Source organism: Lolium perenne, chromosome 4 (assembly GCF_019359855.2).
Source record: "Lolium perenne isolate Kyuss_39 chromosome 4, Kyuss_2.0, whole genome shotgun sequence".
Taxonomy (NCBI): Eukaryota; Viridiplantae; Streptophyta; class Magnoliopsida; order Poales; family Poaceae; genus Lolium; species Lolium perenne.
Genome location: NC_067247.2, coordinates 11406586 through 11430800, shown reverse-complemented (window position 1 = coordinate 11430800; position 24215 = coordinate 11406586). Strand labels below are relative to the sequence as shown.

At 45.1% G+C, this 24215-nt stretch overlaps 1 protein-coding gene across 1 annotated transcript; it reads left to right on the top strand.

The window, feature by feature from the left end:
• The first annotated feature begins 463 nt into the window (after positions 1 to 463).
• Positions 464 to 1278, top strand: LOC127348138 (basic blue protein). The gene is made up of 2 exons (XM_051374231.1): positions 464 to 769; positions 885 to 1278. Exons 1-2 carry the CDS (start codon positions 574 to 576, stop codon positions 1085 to 1087), a joined length of 399 nt encoding a protein of 132 aa, XP_051230191.1. The 5' UTR covers positions 464 to 573; the 3' UTR covers positions 1088 to 1278.
• The last annotated feature ends 22937 nt before the right edge of the window (positions 1279 to 24215 follow it).

Genomic DNA, 24215 nt, shown 5'->3' with positions numbered 1-24215 from the left:
TATATGTATGCAATGTACTTCTTTAAAAAAAATTATCATCTAAAGCTGTTGAGGGATCAATGGATTGATTATACGTATGTGCGCAGTCCAATTATACTTGGACGCCACTTCTCTGCATAGTTTTCCCCCGCCCACACACTTTGCGCTAGTTAATTTTGGTCCCATTTCAGTCGACTCTAAGTGGTGGCCAAGGTTGGCGGTCGTCATGTCTCACATCCAACATTCTCATGTAGAATTTGTTGCGGTCGAGCGGTCGTTGATGGGTCTCCAGAAGTAAAATAATGGCACGCCTCCATTGTTGTGGGTAGTTGGCCAACCCCCGAGCTTCCACTTCACTCTACTATACGCCTTCACAAGAAAAATATACGGCGCTCCGGTATTCCACACCGCTTTTTGTAATGCATTCGGGCCTACTTCCCTTCACGCCTCCACTCTGGCGAGCCTATAAAACTGCACCGGCAATTCCCATAGCTAACACAACAACCGCACCGCCACTCTTTAACATATCTGATCTTCCTCTGCTCGCTCATACGTGACTGATTGGTAAGCTGCTGCAAGGCAAGCTAGCTAGCAATGGCAGCTCAGGGAAGAGGCAGTGCTGCCGGTGGCAACGTGGCCGTTGTCGTCGGGCTCGTCCTGCTCCTCTGCGTGCTCCTCCAAGCCAGCGTCGCGGAGTCGGCGGTGTTCAACGTCGGCGACCGCGGGGGCTGGTCGTTCAACACCAACTCCTGGCCCACCGGCAAGCGCTTCAAGGCCGGCGACGTCCTAGGTACGCACCTGCTACTGTAGCCTGGTGCATGCGATTGACTGGTGCAGTGAGACGAAGAGTTTGCTGGTGCATGCGATTGAATAATTCATAATTCATGGATGACTGACTGATGCAGTGTTCAAGTATGACGCGACGGCGCACGACGTGGTGGCGGTGAGCGCGGCGGGGTACAAGGCCTGCGCCAAGCCGGCGAGGGGCGCCAAGGTGTACAAGTCCGGCGCCGACCGCGTCACGCTCGCCCGCGGCACCAACTACTTCATCTGCAGTGTCCCCGGCCACTGCCAGTCCGGCATGAAGATCGCCGTCACCGCTGCATGATACATCAGTCCATTATCGATCGTGGCATCCATTATATCACGTGAACTACATTTGCTGAAAAAAATAAATGGGCCGGTGTTTCGTCGATCGATCTCAGTGATTGTTGTAGTTTGGCTTTGACCGAGGCGCGTGTGCGTTAGGTATTTGTACTTCCATAATTCACACAACTTGAATAAACTGTTATTTCTCAAGGGTGGTATCTAGGGACAAACCTCTTCCCCTACTTAATTATACCCCTACTTAATTAAAACCATAATGGAATTTTACGTCTAGCTAATTAATAAATAACTAATTTGTATGTTAGCCCTATAGAAAGTCTTATGGCCCAACCATAAGATGTATGAATCGGACCAATATGTGGATTATGCTGCCACCTACATTGGGCAGCATCACTGTGTCCTCCAACCGTATAGATACCTCCATAAATATGTTTCGGTTCTCCATACTTTGAAGAGACGATCATAAACGGAGAAAAATACTGAACCAGTAGATAACCTGTATAAGAGAAAAAAATATTATTGGTAAACACATCATCATTTATACAAAGCTAAAGCAACCAAATAACAGCAAACGTTCTCATCCTAATAAGTACCTTAAACATGTGATCCTGTTGACCACCAAAACCCACCGGCGAGTAACGACGGGCAACACGTAGAGCCGGGAGGCTCCCAGGACTGCTGGTGGGTCCTGGTCCCTCGGGCGACGGCCCGCAATGCTCAGGCACGCACGTCCGATGCTGGTGCAAGGGCGTGTCACCTGACCTATACCTGGTCAGGAAGGTGATGGATTGCTTCGACTAGTTTCCTGCATGGCATACACGTAAACATTAAATACGAGCCTCGATCGGCTCTCAGGTTTTCCTGTGAATCGGCTCCAGGAGCCGATCCACCCATGATTCGTATGAGATCTACGATAACATGGTGGTCCTGCTTGATCAATATTAAGTTAAAACGATCTACGACGATCTAGGGTTTTCACCACATAACCGGAACATCTTACACGTAATTGAGCCTGGCAGACACGAAAGATGGTAATAAACCAACCCAAGACAAGGCCTAAAAACCAACGTGGAGTTGATTCCCGGAACATCCTCTCTAGGATTAGCAAACTATACCTTACGTGCTACTGGATCATTCAACCCGTTTGTAAGGCCTAACTATTTAGATATCAAACTAATCCTTGAAGAACAAGGAGCAATCATAACGGATCGAATCTACTAAATAAAGACTAAGCAAGGTGCCACCCTTGCACCTAAGATCGGTACAAGGGTGGCTAGATATCCAGGGGTAGCATGACTAATCAAATACATCAAGAAAGTACCGACGCTAACCCTAACATATCCATGATAACGGTGTTGCTCGCCATCAAAAAAGCTTCAGTACGAGCAACACATGAACAACGAATAAACAAGATACTGCCTAGATCGCAAGATGCGATCTAGGCAGCATAGCGCTTACCCGGAAGAAACCCTCGAACCAAGGGGTGGCGATGCGCCTAGATTGGTTTGTTGTGAACGTGATCGTCCTCTTTCTCAATAACCCTAGATACATATTTATAGTCCGTAGACTTTCTAACTTGGGAATAAATCTAACCGTGTACGAGCTAAACTCTACCTTTTCATCCTAACCGACACGTATCCTACTATATTTTACAGATACACGGGAAATTTGGCCCAAACTCTTTATACAAGGCCGATTCATGAATAATTTCCATGCATATTCTCTAAGCCCATCTCAATCACGGCCCACTTCTGATTTGGTTAAAATCTGGTGATAACACATGCCCCCCTGGTTTTGGTAATGACAATTCCAAAACCACTCTGCTTTTTCTTCGTCGGGTCATGTCGTGGCAGAGCAGAATTGTCGTAGTATCCTTCATCATGATGCCTTGCCTTCTCAACTTCTCTGCAAGATTTGACAGTTTTTTGGCACCACTTCCTCGAAAACCGTTGTGGCATTTAAACCTCCACTATATCCCCCTTTATTTAACCGCGCCGAACAGTTCGCCTCTTCATCCCCTCGCTCTGTACTAGCCATCGGCACAAAAAAAACCTCTTCCTCTGTAGCAATGTCTTCCTCTTCCTCCTCCTCCGCCTCGTCGGGTCTCTCTTTCCAATCCTCCTCCTCCAGCGAGCCGATACCAGAGCAGGACCTAATGGCGCAATACGAGAAGGAGGATCCCGAACACTGGGACGATGAAGAGTGGGACTTCACCATCAGGGTGAACGACGACCTACCCCTGGCCGCCGTCAGGTCAGACGACAACCTGTCCCTGACCGACGGGGAGGCGGACCTCCGGTTCCTCGTCGACGGGGAATTGGAGGGAGAGAGCGAGGACGACCTCTACTCCTGGGCGAGCCTTACCTCCTACGACGAGGAGGAGGACGACTCCTCCTCCGACGAGTACCCGCCGGCCAAGCGCTTCCACGCTTGGTCGGAGGACGATGAAGACGATGATGATGAGGATGAAGAAGCCCCGGCCGAGGGCTGGGGCAGCAGCGACGAGGAGTTCACCGTAAGCAGCGCCGACGGCAGTTACGACGCCGATGACGAAGCCAGCGACGGTCCTTAGAATAGGAACTACTAGAATAGGATTAGTAGTAGTTCTTGAGCAATCGGCTCTTCTTTTGTTCTTCCTTCCTTAAGCAATCAGCTCTTCATTGTAAAAAAACCCCCTTTGCTAATGAAGAAGTGTTTCCAATTAATTTTGCCGATAGTCAAAGTCGGTCAACTCCCAAAGAGCCGATGGCATCGCATCGGCCTTCACCATAAAATGCGAGTAAGGCCAAATCAGTTGCCTACTCAAACGGTAACCTGCAACCTTCATCTAAGAGAGTAAACTCAGATCCCCAAATCGCCGCTCGAATAGATCCAACTCACAACCACACGAATCTCAGATCTCAACCACGCCAAATCACCCCCGCAGCGAATCCAATGGCGGAATCATCCAACGCCAACGCTATGGTCTCCGGTCTGAAGGTAATCCTTAACCGCTCCTCGCCATCCGCGTAAATGTTAGGATTAACCGCAAACACCTGAATTAATGTCCTATTTCTTTATTAATTTTAGGTTTCAGACATCTTGCTGCCGCATCCTTCCCTCCCAAATTCTCTTTGTCTTGGCCCCCGTTCTTCCGAAAGTCCTGCTCATTTAATTTCATGCGAGGCCAATAGAATCCCCTTTGTAAACCAGAACTTAGATCTGACTTCTTGGGCCGACTGCCTACGAGCCTGGCCTAATCCTCCTGAGGGTTGGGTGGCATGGTACAGTAGAGTATCCAAAACTCACCATGCCACATGGGAAACTATAGGGATAGCCGATGCTTTGTCATTATCATTGTCTCCCCTTGAGAAGCACGAAAACCTTCTGAAAACCATCGGCTACTTCTGGTCTGATGCACTGAATTGCTTCATGTTTGGCCATGGTCCCATGACCCCAACTCTACTGGACGTGGCCATGATCACAGGTCTAGACATTGCATCCCCAAGCCCCTCTGCCTTTATGCTGCCAAAGGTTCCTTTCACCCTTTCCTCCAAAACAGAGTGTACAAGCTGGGGTGCCTACCTTAGACGTTACATGAAAACCAAAGGCCCTGTGACAGAGAAAGAACACACGGCCTTCCTGAACTTCTGGTTGGAACACTTCATATTCTGTGGCCCTTCACTCACCCCAACCAAGAATTACCTTTCTCTAGCCTATGAACTTGCCAAAGGCACTCAGCTTGGCATCGGCAAACTATTCCTTGGAGAGGTCTATCGATCTCTCCAACTGATGTCTGTCAAACTGTTTTCCCAAAAGACAGTTAAAACAGGGGGGCCCTGGTGGTTTATTCAGCTATGGGCTCAACTGTACTTCCGAAACCAGATCCCAAACTCCCCACCTCTGGCCACTTGCACCTTCCCAGATGCTAATGGGAAGCAGATCCGATGCACTAGCTACGGCCAAGCTCTATATAGCCTTCCAGAAAGTAGGCTGATCCCTAAGGAAGCATCGGAGTGGTTCAGAATTTTCTTCCAAGGCCTGGACAATCCCCTGTTCTTTCCTTACACTGAATCTGAAAATTTTGAGAATCCAGTCTCCTTTAGGTTGGACAGTTTTGCCGATGACCCCAGCACTCGGCACTTGTACTCCATCATGATCCGTCCTTGCTTCCTCCCAGTTGGCATGAGTACCTCAAACAGGATCATCAAACCCGGTTATGAGTCTTATCAGCCGGTGGTAGTAGCCCGACAGTTTGGTCTCGGGCAAGTGTCTCCACACTTCTTCCTTCACCACTTGACAGAAAGCAGAGCTGAACTGCCTGATGTCGTCACTGGCTAGAGGTTCTATTCCTTCTTTGATGCTCTGGCCATTCCAATCCCTCACAACCTTCGTTTCACCACCACCACCGATGGTTTTGAGACTTGGTGGTCAATGTGTAAGACCCACGCCTTCAGGAGAGCTCTAGGACCGTTGCTGAAGCAACTTGATGCTGAATACGATATTCCTACAGAACAGGTACCACTACTCATAATTTTCTTGCAGTGGCTCACAATGATTGTCTGTAACCTGGCTCTATTTCCTTGCAGCAACAAGATGGCCCAGAACCTGTGCAAACTGACGGCTTCCCCTTCCAATTCCTCCCACCAGCTCCGGTGGTTCTATTCTGCAAAATCTCACCACCCTTGAAGAAGATTGTGATGCAGAGCCAGCCGATTTCACCAAAATCGGCTCCTAAGAGCAAAGCGTCTTCTGGGCCAGCTGCCCCCCGAGCCTCAAGCCAGGCGAGAAAAGCAGTAAGAAAAGTAGCTGCCAGAAAGACCTTAAAGCGCCAAACCCCTACTCCCGCTCAAGAAAGCTTGCACGTAAGCTGATCTATGCCTTGGCTAACTTCATCTATCCTTCCAGACTTCTGCAACATGCTTGTATTTCTTTTACAGACCTCCACCGAGGAGAACTCCAGCGAGGAGACACACTCCAGTCGAAGGGACTCGAGCTCAGGCAACTCTGGGAGAACCACCACACAGAGCCAGACAGAGCTGCCATCGTCGGCTTCCAAGAAAAGGTCGGCTCCCGAACCTGCTGCTTTCCAAGCTCCGATCAGAGCAGGGCTACGCACGAAGAGTCGATGCGTCAAGAGAGCTCGCAAAGAACCGCAAGCTTCTTCACCAAGCCAAGAGGTTTCAAACGTAATTACCTCCCCTGGTTCATATTTCATATTATCCCATCGCTACTCGGATCGGCTAACCATTTCTTTTATAGACTGATGACACCTCTAGTGGAGACGTCGAAGAGATACTGATGCCATCCACCACCCTGGATCTAGCAACTTCAAAGAGCGCGGCTGACAAGGTGGCCCACCTAGCCAAGCCCACAGAAAAGCCGATCACCACAACATCGGCTGTCCCTCCGGTCTTAGGAGAGGTACACTCCATTCCATTGGCTCTACCCTTTTCTTTTGCTGCATACTGACGCTGTTCTTGTTTGTCTGTCAGAGTTATGACCTCTCAAGCTTGCTGACGTTCGACCCTGAATCCATCGAACCAGCTACTTCCAGGGCAGGTGAAGAGCCAAGACCTAGCACAACCCATGGTCAACTCCAGCGTCTCAAGGCTTTGCTCTCCTCCTCAATCGAGACATTGGTTGAAAACCCCGAGGAAGTACAGGGCATTCTTGAAGACATTCAGTCCCATCTCCCGGTGACACTGCAGGTAAAACTTTGGCCAGTTGTGACCCTGTCAGCCTTCAGGTCAAGGGTGCAGTTGGCTTGTCAGAGAATTGACCTTCGCCACGCCCAGTTACCATTGAAAGCCGATATTGCAGACAAGTGTCAACGGCTTAATGAGAAAAAGGCTGCCTTGGACGCCAAAACTGACACTTCTGTCAGCAGTGCCGAACTCAAAACCCTGCGTAAGGAACTGGAGAACCTTGAAGAAAGGGTCAGGGTGACCAAGCAGCTTATCCAAGATAAGGAAGCTCTTATTGCCCGCTCTCAAGAGGACGAAAAAGGCCTCACAGCTGAACTGAAGACTGATCTGGCTGAAATACGTGCCCTGAACAGTCAGCTGGTGACGGGTAAGGACGAGGATGACAAGGCTGAGATCGCCGAGGTGGACCGTATCCGTGCTGACGCCCTCCATGCCCTCAACGTATTCCTTCAGTAGAGCCTCTCTGCGTAAACTGATAAATGCTTCATTGAACTTGTACCTCTAGAGTTGATGGATATGCATCGGCTTTTTTATTCTGAAGTCGATGTCTGTGCATCGGCTGTACTTATATACTGTTGTCTTGCATATTTCTCAAGTCGATGTCTGTGCATCGGCTGTGAGCTGTGATTTGTATGTACATTTTTTTTTACTGGCCGATTTTTATGCCTCGGCCCCCATATTTCACTGTTCATGGGTTAGGTGCCCCCGAGCCGAATCTTTCAAGTAATTGAAGATATCGGCTCTCCAGTCATCCTGTCTGTATGGCTTGATGAACCCGGCATCCAACACTTCCTTGATTTCTTCCAGAATTTCGGCCTTTGTCTGACGTGCTCGTTGCTGGAACGGCCGAAATTCTTTCTTGAGAGGGATCTGATGCTCAATGATGCTCCTGAGATGTGGATCTAGCTTTTTGCTGATAAAAGTTGGTCGTGGCTTATCCCCAGGACCAATGTCAACCTCTTCTAGCTCATCAGCCGATGTAAACCCATACCCTAGCTTTCCGTCGCCTGCTAGATCGATGTTAAACACAGGCAAAACGTATGGCGAGGATAGTATGGGCCGATTGCTGGAATCGGCCCCCATTTTGATTGTATTGCTCCATGAAGGTTTTCATCTTGTTCGTGCTTTATTATGACTACGTGGCATGCTTGAGACGAGATCATCACGTTTTATTTTTTGGGGCCGATCACAGGGATCGGCCTTGCCACGTATGTCCGTTGCCTTTGCTCTTGCTATACTGTCAGGCCGGTGGATAAGACCAGCCTCACCCCGTTTTTTTGTCACTTCGATGCACTCACAGCCGTCCAAACTGATTCCGGAGAGCGGCTCTTGGTCTTCCGCTTCCCAAATGTTCATGCCAGCCGTTGAGATTTCGGCTGAATCATCTGCATGGACGACCTCCACTTCATCTCCATCCCACTGTATCAAGCATTGGTGCATCGTGGATGGAATGCAGCAGTTAGCGTGGATCCAATCTCTCCCTAGCAGGACAGCGTAGGTGCTTTTGCTGTCGACGGTGAAGAATGACGTAGGGATGGTCTTTCGGCCTACAGTTAAATCCACGTTCAGAACGCCTTGCGCCTCTGATGCTTGGCCGTTGAAGTCGTTCAATGTGACGTTGGTTTTGATCAGGTCTGCGCTAGAACGTCCCAAACGACGTAGCATGGAGTATGGCATTATATTGACTGCCGCTCCCGTGTCAACCAGCATCTTGTTGATAGGCTGCCCATTGATATAACCTCTTAAGTACAGGGCCTTCAGATGCCTTTAGCTCCTTTCTCGTGGCTTCTCAAAGATGACTGGTTGTGGGCCACAGTCAAGCTGTGCTATAGGTGCTTCTTCTATTCCTGGAGCACAAAACTCCGACGGAAGAATGAACACCATGTTCATGCCAGCCGATGTCTTATCATCGGCTTTCTTTTGTTTGGGGCGCCACTCTTTCTTCTGTGGACGACCCTCCTCGTCCAGAGTTCGCTGAATTTTCGCTGCCAGATCAGGCCGCGCTTTCCTTAACGCGTGTAGGTATCGTCTCTCGGCTTCCTCTACGCTACGTAGTCGCTGAACCCTACGCTTTTGAGAACGACTGAGTCCATCAGGGCACCACCTTGGCCGGTGGTATCTATCTTCTTCTTCTTCATCTTCATCTTCTAACTCCTCGAGATCTTCCACACGAGAGGACTCAGCTTGCTTGTTCCGAGACGGGAGAGGCCCTAGACGCTTGAACACTAACACGTCTCCTGTGTCCCTCTTTTTCTGTCTACACTCTGGGCAGTTGCCGATTGTAGGCAATCGGCTCATCCCTGAATCCCAGCAATGCTTGAAGAAAGGACAATCCCAGTGTCTGTCCACGTCGTCCTGCTCTCTTGACTTTTCCTTGGCACGGCGCTCATATCTTTCGTCGTCTCGATCATACCAACGATATTTCCTGTTATCCACACTAGACCGACGATCTCCTTCGTTGTCGTCGTCATCGTATCGCCGGCGTTGGTCGTACTGACGCTCATATTTGTTGAGGAGATGCTCGGAGAGAGGTCGCTGGTATCGCACATTCCTCACTTGCTCCTCTGTGATGTAGCGTTTGTCATCATGTCGGGGCCGGTCGCGTGGGACGGCCTCCTCCTTTTCCTTGCCACGAGAGCGGCTGCTCTCGTCTTTGTCCTTACCAGGGTGGTACACAGGTCCTACCATGTTAATGCTGAACGAGAAACCTGGCTGGCACCTCCCGGGGTAAGTGCACTCCACCATGTTAACGGCAGGGAAAGGGTGCATGTCAACTTTCATGGCGTACTGGCTGAAAATTAGACGACCTTGTTCTATCGCCATTTGGATCTGCTGACGCCACACTTTGCAGTCGCTGGTGGTATGGGTGAACGAGTTATGCCACTTGCAGTATGGCCTTCCGTTCATCTCTTGCACCGTAGGGATTTTATGGCCTTCGGGTAACTTCAGCTGCTTCTCCTTGAGTAAGAGGTCGAAAATCTGCTCAGCTTTGCTTACGTCGAAGTCAAACCCTTTTGCAGGACCTTGTGGTTTAACCCATTTGCAAGACACGGGGTTTGCCCCCCGAGCACATTCAGCCACGGCTACCTCCTGATCTCCTGCATAGTCTTCATCTTCTTCTGTCTCGACCAGGATTACCGAGCGCTTGAACTTGTCTTGGTACAACTCTGGGTGGCGCTGTTCATATAATGACAGTTTCTGAACTATATGCGCCAGTGAAGTGTACTCTGCTTGGGAAGCCATATCCTTGATCGGCGACGCGAGACCCACCACTGCCAGATCGACTGCCTCTTTTTCATTCATACGAGCCGAATAGCATCGGTTCCTGACGGTCCTGAAGCGCTGAATGTATTCAGATACCGTTTCTCCGCGCTTCTGTCGTACTTGTGCCAGATCGGCAATGCCAGCCTCGGAAGCTTCTGAGTGATATTGCATGTGGAACTGCTCTTCCATCTGCTTCCAAGTCCGGATTGAATCTGGTGGCAGCGAGGTGTACCACCCGAAAGCCGATCCTGTGAGAGATTGCGCGAAAAACCTCACACGTAATGGGTCTGATGCTGAGATCATGCCCAACTGCGCCAAATATCTGCTCAACTGAACTAGAGCCTTCTGATCCACTAAACTTGGAGAATTCAGGAAGCCGATATTTGGGTGGTAGTGGGATCAAATCATACTCGTTGGGGTACGGCTTGGAATAGCTGATTGCCCTCCTCTTCGGCACCATGCCGAATTGGTCTCTCAAGATTGCACTGATCTGATCCACGGTACTAGCTGCAGGAGTTGAGTTTTGATGATTCGTTGGAGTGGCATATTTAGCTAGCCACGCCTGCTTCTCGGAATCCGATCCAGAAACCCCTCCTGCTGTTCCAGAAATCCCTCCTGCTGCAATCTGGTTCGTGCGTGCCCAGTTATTGCAGTCTGGCACATACATGCACATGTATCCGTGCGGGATCTCCTTAGGCGGTTCATACAAGAACTGGTAATCACTAGGATCGCCACCGATCTTGTAGACGACGTATGCCGGTGAACTCGGCAGTTCTGGTGCTGCTAGCGCGAATGGCAGCTGTGGTCTGGTCTGGAATGGTATCTCTCCTTGGTGAGTCCCTAGAGTAGGTCCTGACGGAGAGTACTGATGCTTCATGATTTCCTGGACCACGCGAAGCGCAACACGCTCCAAAGTGTTCACCAGGCTCTCAGAATGGCGGTGTAGCGAATGAGCTACCATGTGATTAATCTCCTGACGTAGAGACCTGGTGCGTTCTTCTGAAGGAGTAGACAGATCCACTCCATCGAGAGCGCCTTCAGCTGAGAACCCTTTCCACCTAATGCCGTGTGAGCGGGTCCTCTGGAAAGAGCCGATGAGGTCGGCTTCGAAGAGAGCTTTGATCTCGTCATACTTCTTCTTGTACTCCTCAGTCAGATCTTCGTACGTGACTGGATCTTCCGCCATCTCTGATGCGGATGTTGATGCAGTTGATGTAGAAGAGTGTCCCACCGGGCGTGCCAGAATGTGTTGACCACCAAAACCCACCGGCGAGTAACGACGGGCAACACGTAGAGCCGGGAGGCTCCCAGGACTGCTGGTGGGTCCTGGTCCCTCGGGCGACGGCCCGCAATGCTCAGGCACGCACATCCGATGCTGGTGCAAGGGCGTGCCACCTGACCTATACCTGGTCAGGAAGGTGATGGATTGCTTCGACTAGTTTCCTGCATGGCATACACGTAAACATTAAATACGAGCCTCGATCGGCTCTCAGGTTGTCCTGTGAATCGGCTCCAGGAGCCGATCCACCCATGATTCGTATGAGATCTACGATAACATGGTGGTCCTGCTTGATCAATATTAAGTTAAAACGATCTACGACGATCTAGGGTTTTCACCACATAACCGGAACATCTTACACGTAATTGAGCCTGGCAGACACGAAAGATGGTAATAAACCAACCCTAGACAAGGCCTAAAAACCAACGTGGAGTTGATTCCCGGAACATCCTCTCTAGGATTAGCAAACTATACCTTACGTGCTACTGGATCATTCAACCCGTTTGCAAGGCCTAACTATGTAGATATCAAACTAATCCTTGAAGAACAAGGAGCAATCATAACGGATCGAATCTACTAAATAAAGACTAAGCAAGGTGCCACCCTTGCACCTAAGATCGGTACAAGGGTGGCTAGATATCCAGGGGTAGCATGACTAATCAAATACATCAAGAAAGTACCGACGCTAACCCTAACATATCCATGATAACGGTGTTGCTCGCCATCAAAAAGGCTTCAGTACGAGCAACACATGAACAACGAATAAACAAGATACTGCCTAGATCGCAAGATGCGATCTAGGCAGCATAGCGCTTACCCGGAAGAAACCCTCGAAACAAGGGGTGGCGATGCGCCTTGATTGGTTTGTTGTGAACGTGATCGTCCTCTTTCTCCATAACCCTAGATACATATTTATAGTCCGTAGACTTTCTAACTTGGGAATAAATCTAACCGTGTACGAGCTAAACTCTACCTTTTCATCCTAACCGACACGTATCCTACTATATTTTACAGATACACGGGAAATTTGGCCCAAACTCTTTATACAAGGCCGATTCATGAATAATTTCCATGCATATTCTCTAAGCCCATCTCAATCACGGCCCACTTCTGATTTGGTTGAAATCTGGTGATAACAGATCCACCCCATTAAACCAACCTGGTGGGTATAAGGTACAACCTATTTGGATGATTGACCATATAGATCTTGCAAAGTGGCATCAGAAGAATAAGCAGTACTACAAAAATGCCTAGCGACAATATTGCTAGAAGTGGCGCACGGTGATAGTGGTGCGTCACTGCTAGCCCCAATAACAGTGGCGCACTAGGGCCAATATGCGCGATTGATGTATATGTGGTTAGTCCACCCCCAACCCCTAGGCATACCAGTGGGTAGCCGTGGCGCACCAAGTTGTAATGCACCACGGGTATGCCTGTGGTGGGGATTTTGGTCCCCATTTAGCAATGGCGCACCACCCCTCCCTCTGATGGATCACCTTTTTTGTTTTTAAAAAATAGAAGAAAATGATAAAAAAAAATAAAAAAATCTTTCGAGATGGTTGTGTGGTATGTATTCTAGTTGTTAGGAAAATTAACAAACATGAATTTTGGGTTTTTTGGAAAATGGTATCATCTTTCATTATAATAGCTCTTGAGGTTGCATACAACCTCCGATGAAAAAGTTTTTTACATGAAAATATATCTACAGAAAATTTACATTTGATTTGAATTGACTACAGCCGTTTAGGATTTTTTAGAATCCTCAAAATCAAAAAGGAAAAAAGAGTTTTTCAGGTTTTAGAAAAAAAAGTTTGAAAGAGGGAAAAGTTAGCAATGGTGCACCATGTCTTGGTGCGCCACTACTAGCCTTCCCTCCTTCGAAATTTGAAACAGCCAGCCATCTACCCTTACTCTTATCCACCTCTCTCCTCCCCTCTATCCTTTCCTCTTCCTCCTTCTCTCCACCATCTTTTCCTCCTCCTCCTCCTCCTCCTCTCATCTATTCTTTCATCCTCATCTCCTCCATCCTCTCGTCCTTCGTCCACTCTTCCCTCTGGCACCTTCATCCTTTCCGGCGCACCTCTCTCATCTCCGATGACTCACATACAAACACTCCGACCTCCTCTATAGCCGTTGAAGTTTTTAATTGTCTCATCGTGATGAAAAAATACACACTTTATTACTTCTCTGACAATTGCATTTTACAAGGTTATCCTTAGTAAGAGTTACCCCACGACGAAGGTACAAAAACCTTTGTATTCAAAGGTATCATCATCCTCCATAATTTCTTAATATTACTTACCGGTAGTAAAGGTAGGTCCATTTGTTTCTACAAGGAAACCACAAAGAATTTTCCGTTCACCGTCAGGTTTCAACAAACTCATATGGCCCATGTGATAGTTGGATGAAAGCCGGCCGATGTAGCATGTTGTTCCATGCTATCAGTCGGGCATCTACAAGTTCTCTTCTGAACATCACAGTGGTAGGTTAGATTCTAGGGAGATTCTATGATCTTAGCTAAGGTATCACCCTTATGATGCACACTATTATTTTTGAAAGTTTCAGCATGTTTCTTCTTCATTCTATAAGTCAACAATCTCAGTTCTTGCAAATAAATGGCTTTCCAACCTTGGAAGGTGGGTCTCTGGTCATTAAAAATCTTATTGTTCCTCACAATCCACGAACCCCAGGCAACTAGAATGACGATCTCCCATGTAAATGGCAGTTTTAGTTTTACATTGACACTATAGAATGCTTCCAAAGCTGACAAGTTCCTATATCTTTGAGGAAAAATGAAGTCCCAACATTGAGAGGCAAATGGACATACCCAGAACAAATGAACTAAGGTCTCCTCTTGCTGGCATTGTAAAGTTGCACATGCATGAAGATGTTGGAAGGATGCATTTATTTCTTCCCAAAAGATTCCTGGAGTTTAATCTATCATGGAGTAGCAACTAGAAGAAGATTTATGCTTTGCCTTGCATGAAGAGTGCCATACCCATGAGAAAATTTGTGGGGAAGGCTTATATCCAATCGACACCTTATAATCATTGTGGGAAGAGAAATATTTATTCCCCAAAATATAACTCCAACTATCATGATTTCCCTCATGAATCTTGAGTGTTGCATTGTCACATATGTCTTCATGTAATTGAAATTCCTGGGAAGCTGCCTGAGAGAGAGGAAGGTGAAACACATGCGGAAATTGGTGAACTGTTTTGATCATTTATCTTTGCATAAGAAACAAATGCGTAAATTGGTGTTTCAAATAAGACTAGTCCCACAATATTATATAAACCTGGATATTGTTCTCGTAGTGTGGTATTACCTATCGATTGTCCTTCCAGTACATAATCTCATATCTTCGCTTAATAGAGAAAGAGGCAATCGGGATGAAGTGTCTCTTCGTTGCCATCAAGCTAGCCCAAAAGTGAGAATCTCCATATTTCCAAAAATCCCGAGAAATCGCTTGTGAACCAACATATTTTCTCCTCATTAAGTATTTTCTGCCAGACCCCATCCCCGCTTGGCAGATTTGCCAACAGTTTTCCCAATAAGGCTATTTTTTAATCACAATGTCATGAACACCAAGCCCACGTTGGTCCTTTAGCCGGCAGGCCCGTTCCATTTGGTGAGGCGGTATTTCTTCTTCTCGCCATCCCCTTGCCAAAAAATATGTTGATTGGAAATAGTCTAACAGATGTAAGACTCTTTTAGGCGACTGGAAGAAGTATATCATATATAGTACCATGTTGGTTAATACTGAATTGATGGGAACCAATCTTTCGCCCATGGATAGAAATTTACCCTTCCAACTACTAAGGCGCTTCTTAAGCTGTTCGTCGACATGCTTCCACTCAGCAATTGTAAGCCTCTGAAAATGGATCGGAATGCCTAGGTAGCTAATACAAAACTGACCAATCCCAGAGCAAAAAAATCCCAGCATATTGGGGGTTGGAATTGTCGTTTGCTTCACCGAAGCAAAATAATTCACTTTTATGAAAATTAATTTTCAACCCGCATAATTGCTCGAAAGCTGATAATATTAACTTCAGATTTGATGCCTTCTCGAAGTCATGCTCCATAAATAATAAGATCATCGGCATACTAAAGAATGGAAAGTTCACCATTTTATAATAATATCTAGCATATCAGCCACAATTTTAAATATCATGGGCGATAAAGGGTCGCCTTGTCGTAAACCTTTCTTTGTCTAGAAGTAATTACTAACATCATCATTGAGTTTGATTGCAACACTCCCTGTGAAAATGAATTTATGGTTAAGACTCGCCACTCAATTGAAAACCTTTCATCTTGAGTTTCTATTGTAGGAAAGACCACCATTACTAGTCCTCAGATCCCAGCTTCCATGTTATTCTCCGCAACTAACTTCACCATGGAACTAAATACATGTCCCACGATGGTAACAAACTTTGGAGCTTTTCGCATCGGTCCCTCTAAAACATGGTTTCGCGTGTTAGAATAACATCAGATCCGGCAATCTCCGGCATGTCATCCACTTGAGTTCTCCGGTGGAGCCTTTCGTAATTCGACATTCCGGACATATCAATGAAGACATGAAACAAGAAGTTGTTCATCATGACGTGAGCAGGATCCTGTGGGGCCCAGACTAGCTATCCGAAACGTCTGTTATGCATACTAATTCACGATCCCATGATCAATGTATCGTGAAGGCATAATCGAACTGGTATCAAATACATCATCCATTACAGTACTGAATACAACGATTACAACATGGTCACATGACCAATAATTACATAAGATCCACAATGGCAGGAGATCAACAACCACACAACAGAAATACGTCAGATGAAAGTGTTTGCAGGGCCCAAGTCCATAATCCTACATGCCAAGTAAATAGCCAGGGACAAAGCCATGAGTACACTATGAATTGTACTCACAAACCACCTTAGAGAGAAGTAAATGATATGCATATTTGGCACTAGCAAGGAACCGACACTATTCTAGGGTTACAAGGAGTGAGAGATAGTTTCTCTCGAGAGTATGACATCTCTATATCTTTGTTGAAAAACCTTTTTGAATACAAGATTATTTTGAAGACTAATAGGTAGGAGTGACCCATTTTACTTTACGGCCATCTCAGATGACCAAAACAACTTTTTCCAACTTTCCACCGTACCTCCCAGGTACATTTCTCCCAGTCCCACTGGTAATCTTTCCAAACTCATTTCGGAAAACTAATTTATGAAACAAAAGTTTTATTTGATACTCAACACTTCCATTCCCACGTCCATAACCGTGGACATGGTTATTCAAATAGTTTTACACTCTGCAGAGGTTGAAAACTTTCCCCACAAGATCCAATAAATCTGCCGGGATCATCTCTGGTTCACCAAGCATCAAAACGCGAGGCTCGGATAACCGATCGTAGTTTTTTGCTTGCTCGCCTAGCCTAAGACATGCCGTCTAGAGTTGTATCTCCCAACACCAGAGTTCGAGAGGCAGTTTACCCAAGAGTTGGAAAGTCCCCGGCCAGCTCGACCCTCCGGAATGCCGCGACCAACTGCGGGGCATATTTCAATGGGAGCTCATAGGTTGTACCCCTGCCATCTATACGAAATGGAAAGGCGTCCTCGATTCTTCGGGAAGGCCACGATCTATAGGTCTCCATGCTCGGACTACCCCTTACACTTGCAGGACCCAAAGTAAGGCGAGACAAACTACTACGCTACACCTCGTTCCGCTTAAGGGTAATGTGGTTGTACTGGCTAGGACCGGTGAGGTACTCAGCCAACATAGTTTTTCGAAAACATTTTCTTTCCTTCAATTTCCTCCAACATCCTCTTTCTCAAATACCTTTCATAAAAACTCACACTTGGGCAGGGTTGTTGTAATATCCCAGGTATTGGGGTTACAAAAATAGAGGAAACAGATGTGTGCATTGCATTCATGCATAGAAAATCTGGGGAATTTTCGCGCTTTAAAGTAAAATAGTCACAGTAACTGAAGTTTCACTTGACCTTGGTGGAATTGAAGTAGCTCATCAAGTCAAGTGCTACAAACCTCAATGTGACTTTGATAAAACCTTGTTATGGGTAGAGATGAGTTGATCTAAGGGGTTAGATCAAATGGAACTAATAATCAACATAACAACACTTTACTCAATGATCAATTGCTTGATCTTATAAAAGATCATAACATGGAATTCCTTGCCATAACATATGAACCTACAATTAATTGGAAATCAAGTAACAATAATTGGAGAAACTATTCTTCACTTATCTTCTCCATGTCTTAAACTAATCCATGCTCTTATCATAAAACCTATGATACCCATTCTACTTTAATCTTGGAAACAAGACAAGGAGATCCAACTAAGGAATATAATTCTTCTCTATTTCAAATTATTATACATCAAACCCGGAGAGGTGAGAGTTCTATATTATTTATTAGAGAAGCAATAACAAACCTGGAGCTAAACCTTGGATATACATCCAAGTCTTCAAATCATCATCTTTAAGAGGAACACTAGTATATTATTCAAGACCATCCCTAGAGAGAGAATCCAATTATGTTAAACATAGATGTTGATGATCACATCATTCTCTATGGAGCCTAAACTTAGGTTAGTATTGAAGTCTTTCTAAATAAGAGAAACCATAGATACCAATTTTTATCTTTACATACTTAAGAATCAAGAACAACCTTGAGCTAAAGTATTAGCTTGCAAACCATTTCCCTTGGAGTGGTGAGATAACCTAATATCACATGGAATAATAACATATCCATGAATTGATAAAGTAAGGAGGAGATTAATTCAACCAAGATAGTCAAGTGGAGTTTAGACTTGATATTCATTGAGATATGGGAATACACCATAAACCCTAGAATAAACCATACCTTTGTAAGAGAGCTCAAGCTAAGGTATTACACTCAAGAAAGTTAAGCCAACAATTGAATGTGAGGGAGAGAACTATCCATATAAACCCAGATGATTATATCATCATTGCTAAAGTAGAACCCTAACAGAATATCTCAGGCATTCTCCTGGGAAATAAGCTATTGAGACAACCATAGCCATGTCCACCCAAGAAACTATACGAGAGATATTATACCTTAGTTGATCAAGACAATGCTTGATCATGGAAGTAAGAAACCTATTTAATGAGAGATACCTTATTAGGAAGCCAAACCTTGATCATTATAAATTGAGTGATGATCATAAACCCTAAGAACTTGAGGTAGAGATATTAAGAACAAGTTGATCATGCCTAATCCATGATCATGCTCTTGAGATATGTGAGGATAAGTTAAACCCTACTAGAATAAGTAGATCTCATTCCCACATGAAATTATAGGGAGATCACTAGTAAGCAACCCTATACTTATATCCCAACCTTTATTTGTGAACCACTTGGTGATCACAAATAGAATCTTACCATATCTATATTTCATAAATTAATGAACCTAAGAAAACCTTAGAGTTAAACACTATACTTCATATGGAGAGAAACCATACATCCATATGACCAAAGTTAACTATAAAAAGAACTATAATCAATGTAGTTACTTTAATGATAAGTTGGGGATAATAATAGGAGTTAATTGGTAGAAGATAAAACCAATTCTCAAATCCTTAGTAATTAGGAAAGCACCTGAACTATTAAGCAAGTAACCATTTCATCATGTATAGAAGAGAGTAAACCCTAACAAATGCAATATGATGTCATCCCAATTCTACAAACTAGAATTATATCTCAAACCTAGTCTATGCATCACTATGGTGATCATAATGTAAAACCAAGCCCTAATTGAGATTCAAACCAATTGCCATTAGGTGAATATGATGAGAACCCTATAATTGATCACTAATTAAAGCTCATGCTTCATTATGGAACTCAAGAATAACCTAGTGCTAAACCATTTGATTAGAACCATGGTGGAGATCAACTACTTAATTAAGACCAACCCATAATGAGAGTAATACCTACTCTAAGTAATTCAAGGTGTTATTAAATATAATCCTAGTGCCAACTCTGAAATATGGTTGTAATAGAAATCATAAAACCCTAACCAATTAAGGCTCACATAAAATCATATGTGAACAACCAACTTCTCAAACAAGATAACAAGTCCTAATGATAACTTCTGAAATACCCTGAGCTGGAATTATCAACTCTAATACTTCAAACAGATTGATCCACAAGAAAAACATAAACATAAAATGAGGATATAAAATCATGTCTATTTGCTATTCTGAATAAGTTCACAAATATGCAAATAATCTAATACAAAATATGAACTCAAATAGAATAGTGAAACAATAGTCAGTATACTAAATCTTGAATGAATTAGCATAATTACAAATATCTGCAAATAGAATTGAATTCAAATATGAATTAAAACCAGAATTCAAAACAAGAAATAAAAACAAATAAAAGAAAAGGAGAGAAAGAAGCTTACCAGCTTATCTGGCCGTCGCAGCCCAGCAAGCGGCCTGGCAGCAGCCCAACGCTCGGCCCAAGCCACCACCCAGGAGCAGCCCACGTACCCCTTCGATCAAATATCGGAGGAAGGGCTCATCCTTATCTTCTCCTCGCGCATGGACGCCAGCAGCACGCCGTGCTCCTCTTCTCCTCTCTCCCTGTCGACCCCTCCTCCATCGACGATGTGACGAGGCTCGCCCTGGAGCCGTATAAATCCCTGGATGAACCCTAGCCCGACCTTCTTCTTCCTCTGCTCAATTTCTGCCCAAGGCGAAACCCTAGCCCGTACGGCCTCCGGCCATCGCCGTCGAATAGGACCTCCCCGAGCCTCGCCATGACCACCGTTGGAATCGCCATCCTCGACTTGCTATGTATGCAAGAGGAATCGACCCTAAGCATCCTGTAGCGCCGCCATCGACCTTGTCTTCTCCGACGGCCGGCGCCATGAATTCCGGCGACCTTGACCACCAGAGACCTCGCCGCCAAGCTCGTCGTGCTCCTGGTGAGCCTCTCTACCGCACAGCATGCCTAGCTTGCTCAATTGCTCGCCGTAGTGCCCCCACGTCGCAAGCCCGTGAGAACTGATGGCGTGTAACTCACACGTTCGTTGGGAACCCCAAGAGGAAGGTATGAAGCGCACAGCAGCAAGTTTTCCCTCAGAAAGAAACCAAGGTTTATCGAACCAGGAGGAGCCAAGAAGCACGTTGAAGGTTGATGGCGGCGGGATGTAGTGCGGCGCAACACCAGGGATTCCGGCGCCAACGTGGAACCTGCACAACACAACCAAAGTACTTTGCCCCAACGAAACAGTGAGGTTGTCAATCTCACCGGCTTGCTGTAACAAAGGATTAACCGTATTGTGTGGAAGATGATTGTTTGCAGAAAACAGTAGAACAGTATTGCAGTAGATTGTATTTCAGTATAGAGAATTGGACCGGGGTCCACAGTTCACTAGAGGTGTCTCTCCCATAAGATAAACAGCATGTTGGGTGAACAAATTACAGTTGGGCAATTGACAAATAAAGAGGGCATGACCATGCACATACATATTATGATGAGTATAGTGAGATTTAATTGGGCATTACGACAAAGTACATAGACCGCCATCCAACTGCATCTATGCCTAAAAAGTCCACCTTCAGGTTATCATCCGAACCCCCTCCAGTATTAAGTTGCAAAGCAACAGACAATTGCATTAAGTATGGTGCGTAATGTAATCAACAACTACATCCTTAGACATAGCATCAATGTTTTATCCCTAGTGGCAACAGCACAACACAACCTTAGAACTTTCTCACATCGTCCTGTGTCAATGCAGGCATGAACCCACTATCGAGCATAAATACTCCCTCTTGGAGTTACAAGCATCTACTTGGCCAGAGCATCTACTAGTAACGGAGAGCATGCAAGATCATAAACAACACATAGACATAACTTTGATAATCAACATAACAAGTATTCTCTATTCATCGGATCCCAACAAACGCAACATATAGAATTACAGATAGATGATCTTGATCATGTTAGGCAGCTCACAAGATCCGACAATGATAGCACAATGGGGAGAAGACAACCATCTAGCTACGGCTATGGACCCATAGTCCAGGGGTAGCCTACTCACACATCACTCCGGAGGCGACCATGGCGGCGTAGAGTCCTCCGGGAGATGATTCCCCTCTCCGGCAGGGTGCCGGAGGCGATCTCCTGGATCCCCGAGATGGGATCGGCGGCGGTGGCGTCTCTGGAAGGTTTTCCGTATCGTGGCTCTCGGTACTGGGGGTTTCACGACGGAGGCTTTAAGTAGGCGGAAGGGCAGGTCAGGAGGCGGCACGAGGGCCCCACACCACAGGGCCGCGCGGCCAAGGGGGGGCGCGCCGCCCTAGGGTGTGGCCACCTCGTGGCCCCACTTCGTCTCCTCTTCGGACTTCTGGAAGCTTCGTGGCAAAATAGGACCCCGGGCGTTGATTTCGTCCAATTCCGAGAATATTTTGTTACTAGGATTTCTGAAACCAAAAACAGCAAAAACAAAGAATCGGCACTTCGGCATCTTGTTAATAGGTTAGTTCCAGAAAATGCACGAATATGACATAAAGTGTGCATAAAACATGTAGATAACATCAATAATGTTGCATGGAACATAAGAAATTATCGATACGTCGGAGACGTATCAGCATCCCCAAGCTTAGTTCTGCTCGTCCCGAGGTGTAAAACGATAACACGGATAATTTCCGGAGTGACATGCCATCATAACCTTGATCATACTATTTGTAAAGCATATGTAGTGAATGCAGCGATCAAAACAATGTATATGACATGAGTAAACAAGTGAATCATAAAGCAAAGACTTTTCATGAATAGCACTTCAAGACAAGCATCAATAAGTCTTGCATAAGAGTTAACTCATAAAGCAATAATTCAAAGTAAAGGCATTGACGCAACACAAAGGAAGATTAAGTTTCAGCGGTTGCTTTCAACTTGTAACATGTATATCTCATGGATAATTGTCAACATAGAGTAATATAATAAGTGCAATAAGCAAATATGTAGGAATCAATGCACAGTTCACACAAGTGTTTGCTTCTTGAGGTGGAGAGAAATAGGTGAACTGACTCAACATTGAAAGTAAAAGAATGGTCCTCCATAGAGGAAAAGCATCGATTGCTATATTTGTGCTAGAGCTTTGATTTTGAAAACATGAAACAATTTTGTCAACGGTAGTAATAAAGCATATGTATCATGTAAATTATATCTTACAAGTTGCAAGCCTCATGCATAGTATACTAATAGTGCCCGCACCTTGTCCTAATTAGCTTGGACTACCGGATCATCGCAATGCACATGTTTTAACCAAGTGTCACAAAGGGGTACCTCTATGCCGCCTGTTCAAAGGTCTAAGGAGAAAGCTCGCATTGGATTTCTCGCTATTGATTATTCTCAACTTAGACATCCATACCGGGACAACATAGACAACAGATAATGGACTCCTCTTTTATGCATAAGCATGTAACAACAATTAGTAATTTTCTCATATGAGATTGAGGATATTTGTCCAAAACTGAAACTTCCACCATGGATCATGGCTTTAGTTAGCGGCCCAATGTTCTTCTCTAACAATATGCATGCTTAACCATAAGGTGGTAGATCGCTCTTACTTCAGACAAGACGAACATGCATAGCAACTCACATGAAATTCAACAAAGAATAGTTGATGGCGTCCCCAGTGAACATGGTTATCGCGCAACAAGCAACTTAATAAGAGATAAAGTGCATAAGTACATATTCAATACCACAATAGTTTTTAAGCTATTTGTCCCATGAGCTATATATTGTAAAGGTGAATGATGGAATTTTAAAGGTAGCACTCAAGCAATTTACTTTGGAATGGCGGGAAATACCATGTAGTAGGTAGGTATGGTGGACACAAATGGCATAGTGGTTGGCTCAAGTATTTTGGATGCATGAGAAGTATTCCCTCTCGATACAAGGTTTAGGCTAGCAAGGCTTATTTGAAACAAACACAAGGATGAACCGGTGCAGCAAAACTCACATAAAAGACATATTGTAAACATTATAAGAATCTACACCGTCTTCCTTGTTGTTCAAACTCAATACTAGAAATTATCTAGACCTTAGAGAAACCAAATATGCAAACCAAATTTTAGCATGCTCTATGTATTTCTTCATTAATGGGTGCAAAGCATATGATGCAAGAGCTTAAACATGAGCACAACAATTGCCAAGTATCACATTACCCAAGACATTTATAGCAATTACTACATGTATCATTTTCCAATTCCAACCATATAACAATTTAACGAAGGAGAAACTTCGCCATGAATACTATGAGTAGAAACTAAAGACATACTTGTCCATATGCTACAGCGGAGCGTGTCTCTCTCCCATAAAGTGAATGCTAGGATCCATTTTATTCAAACAAAACAAAAAACAAAAACAAACCGACGCTCCAAGCAAAGCACATAAGATGTGATGGAATAAAAATATAGTTTCAGGGGAGGAACCTGATAATGTTGTCGATGAAGAAGGGGATGCCTTGGGCATCCCCAAGCTTAGACGCTTGAGTCTTCTTAGAATATGCAGGGGTGAACCACCGGGGCATCCCCAAGCTTAGAGCTTTCACTCTCCTTGATCATGTTGCATCATACTCCTCTCTTGATCCTTGAAAACTTCCTCCACACCAAACTTAGAACAACTCATTAGAGGGTTAGCGACATTAAAAATTAACATATTCAGAGGTGACACAATCATTCTTAACACTTCTGGACATTGCATAAAGCTACTGGACATTAATGGATCAAAGAAATTCATCCAACATAGCAAAAGAGGCAATGCGAAATAAAAGGCCGAATCTGTCAAAACAGAACAGTTCATATTGACGAATTTTATCGAGGCACCAGACTTGCTCAAATGAAA

Bases quoted from the DNA above. Each gene is read 5' to 3' on its own strand.
- LOC127348138 (XM_051374231.1), top strand. From the start codon at position 574: ATGGCAGCTCAGGGAAGAGGCAGTGCTGCCGGTGGCAACGTGGCCGTT. The intron at 770-884 runs GTACGCACCTGC...TGACTGATGCAG, and splicing joins CAAGGCCGGCGACGTCCTAG to TGTTCAAGTATGACGCGACG.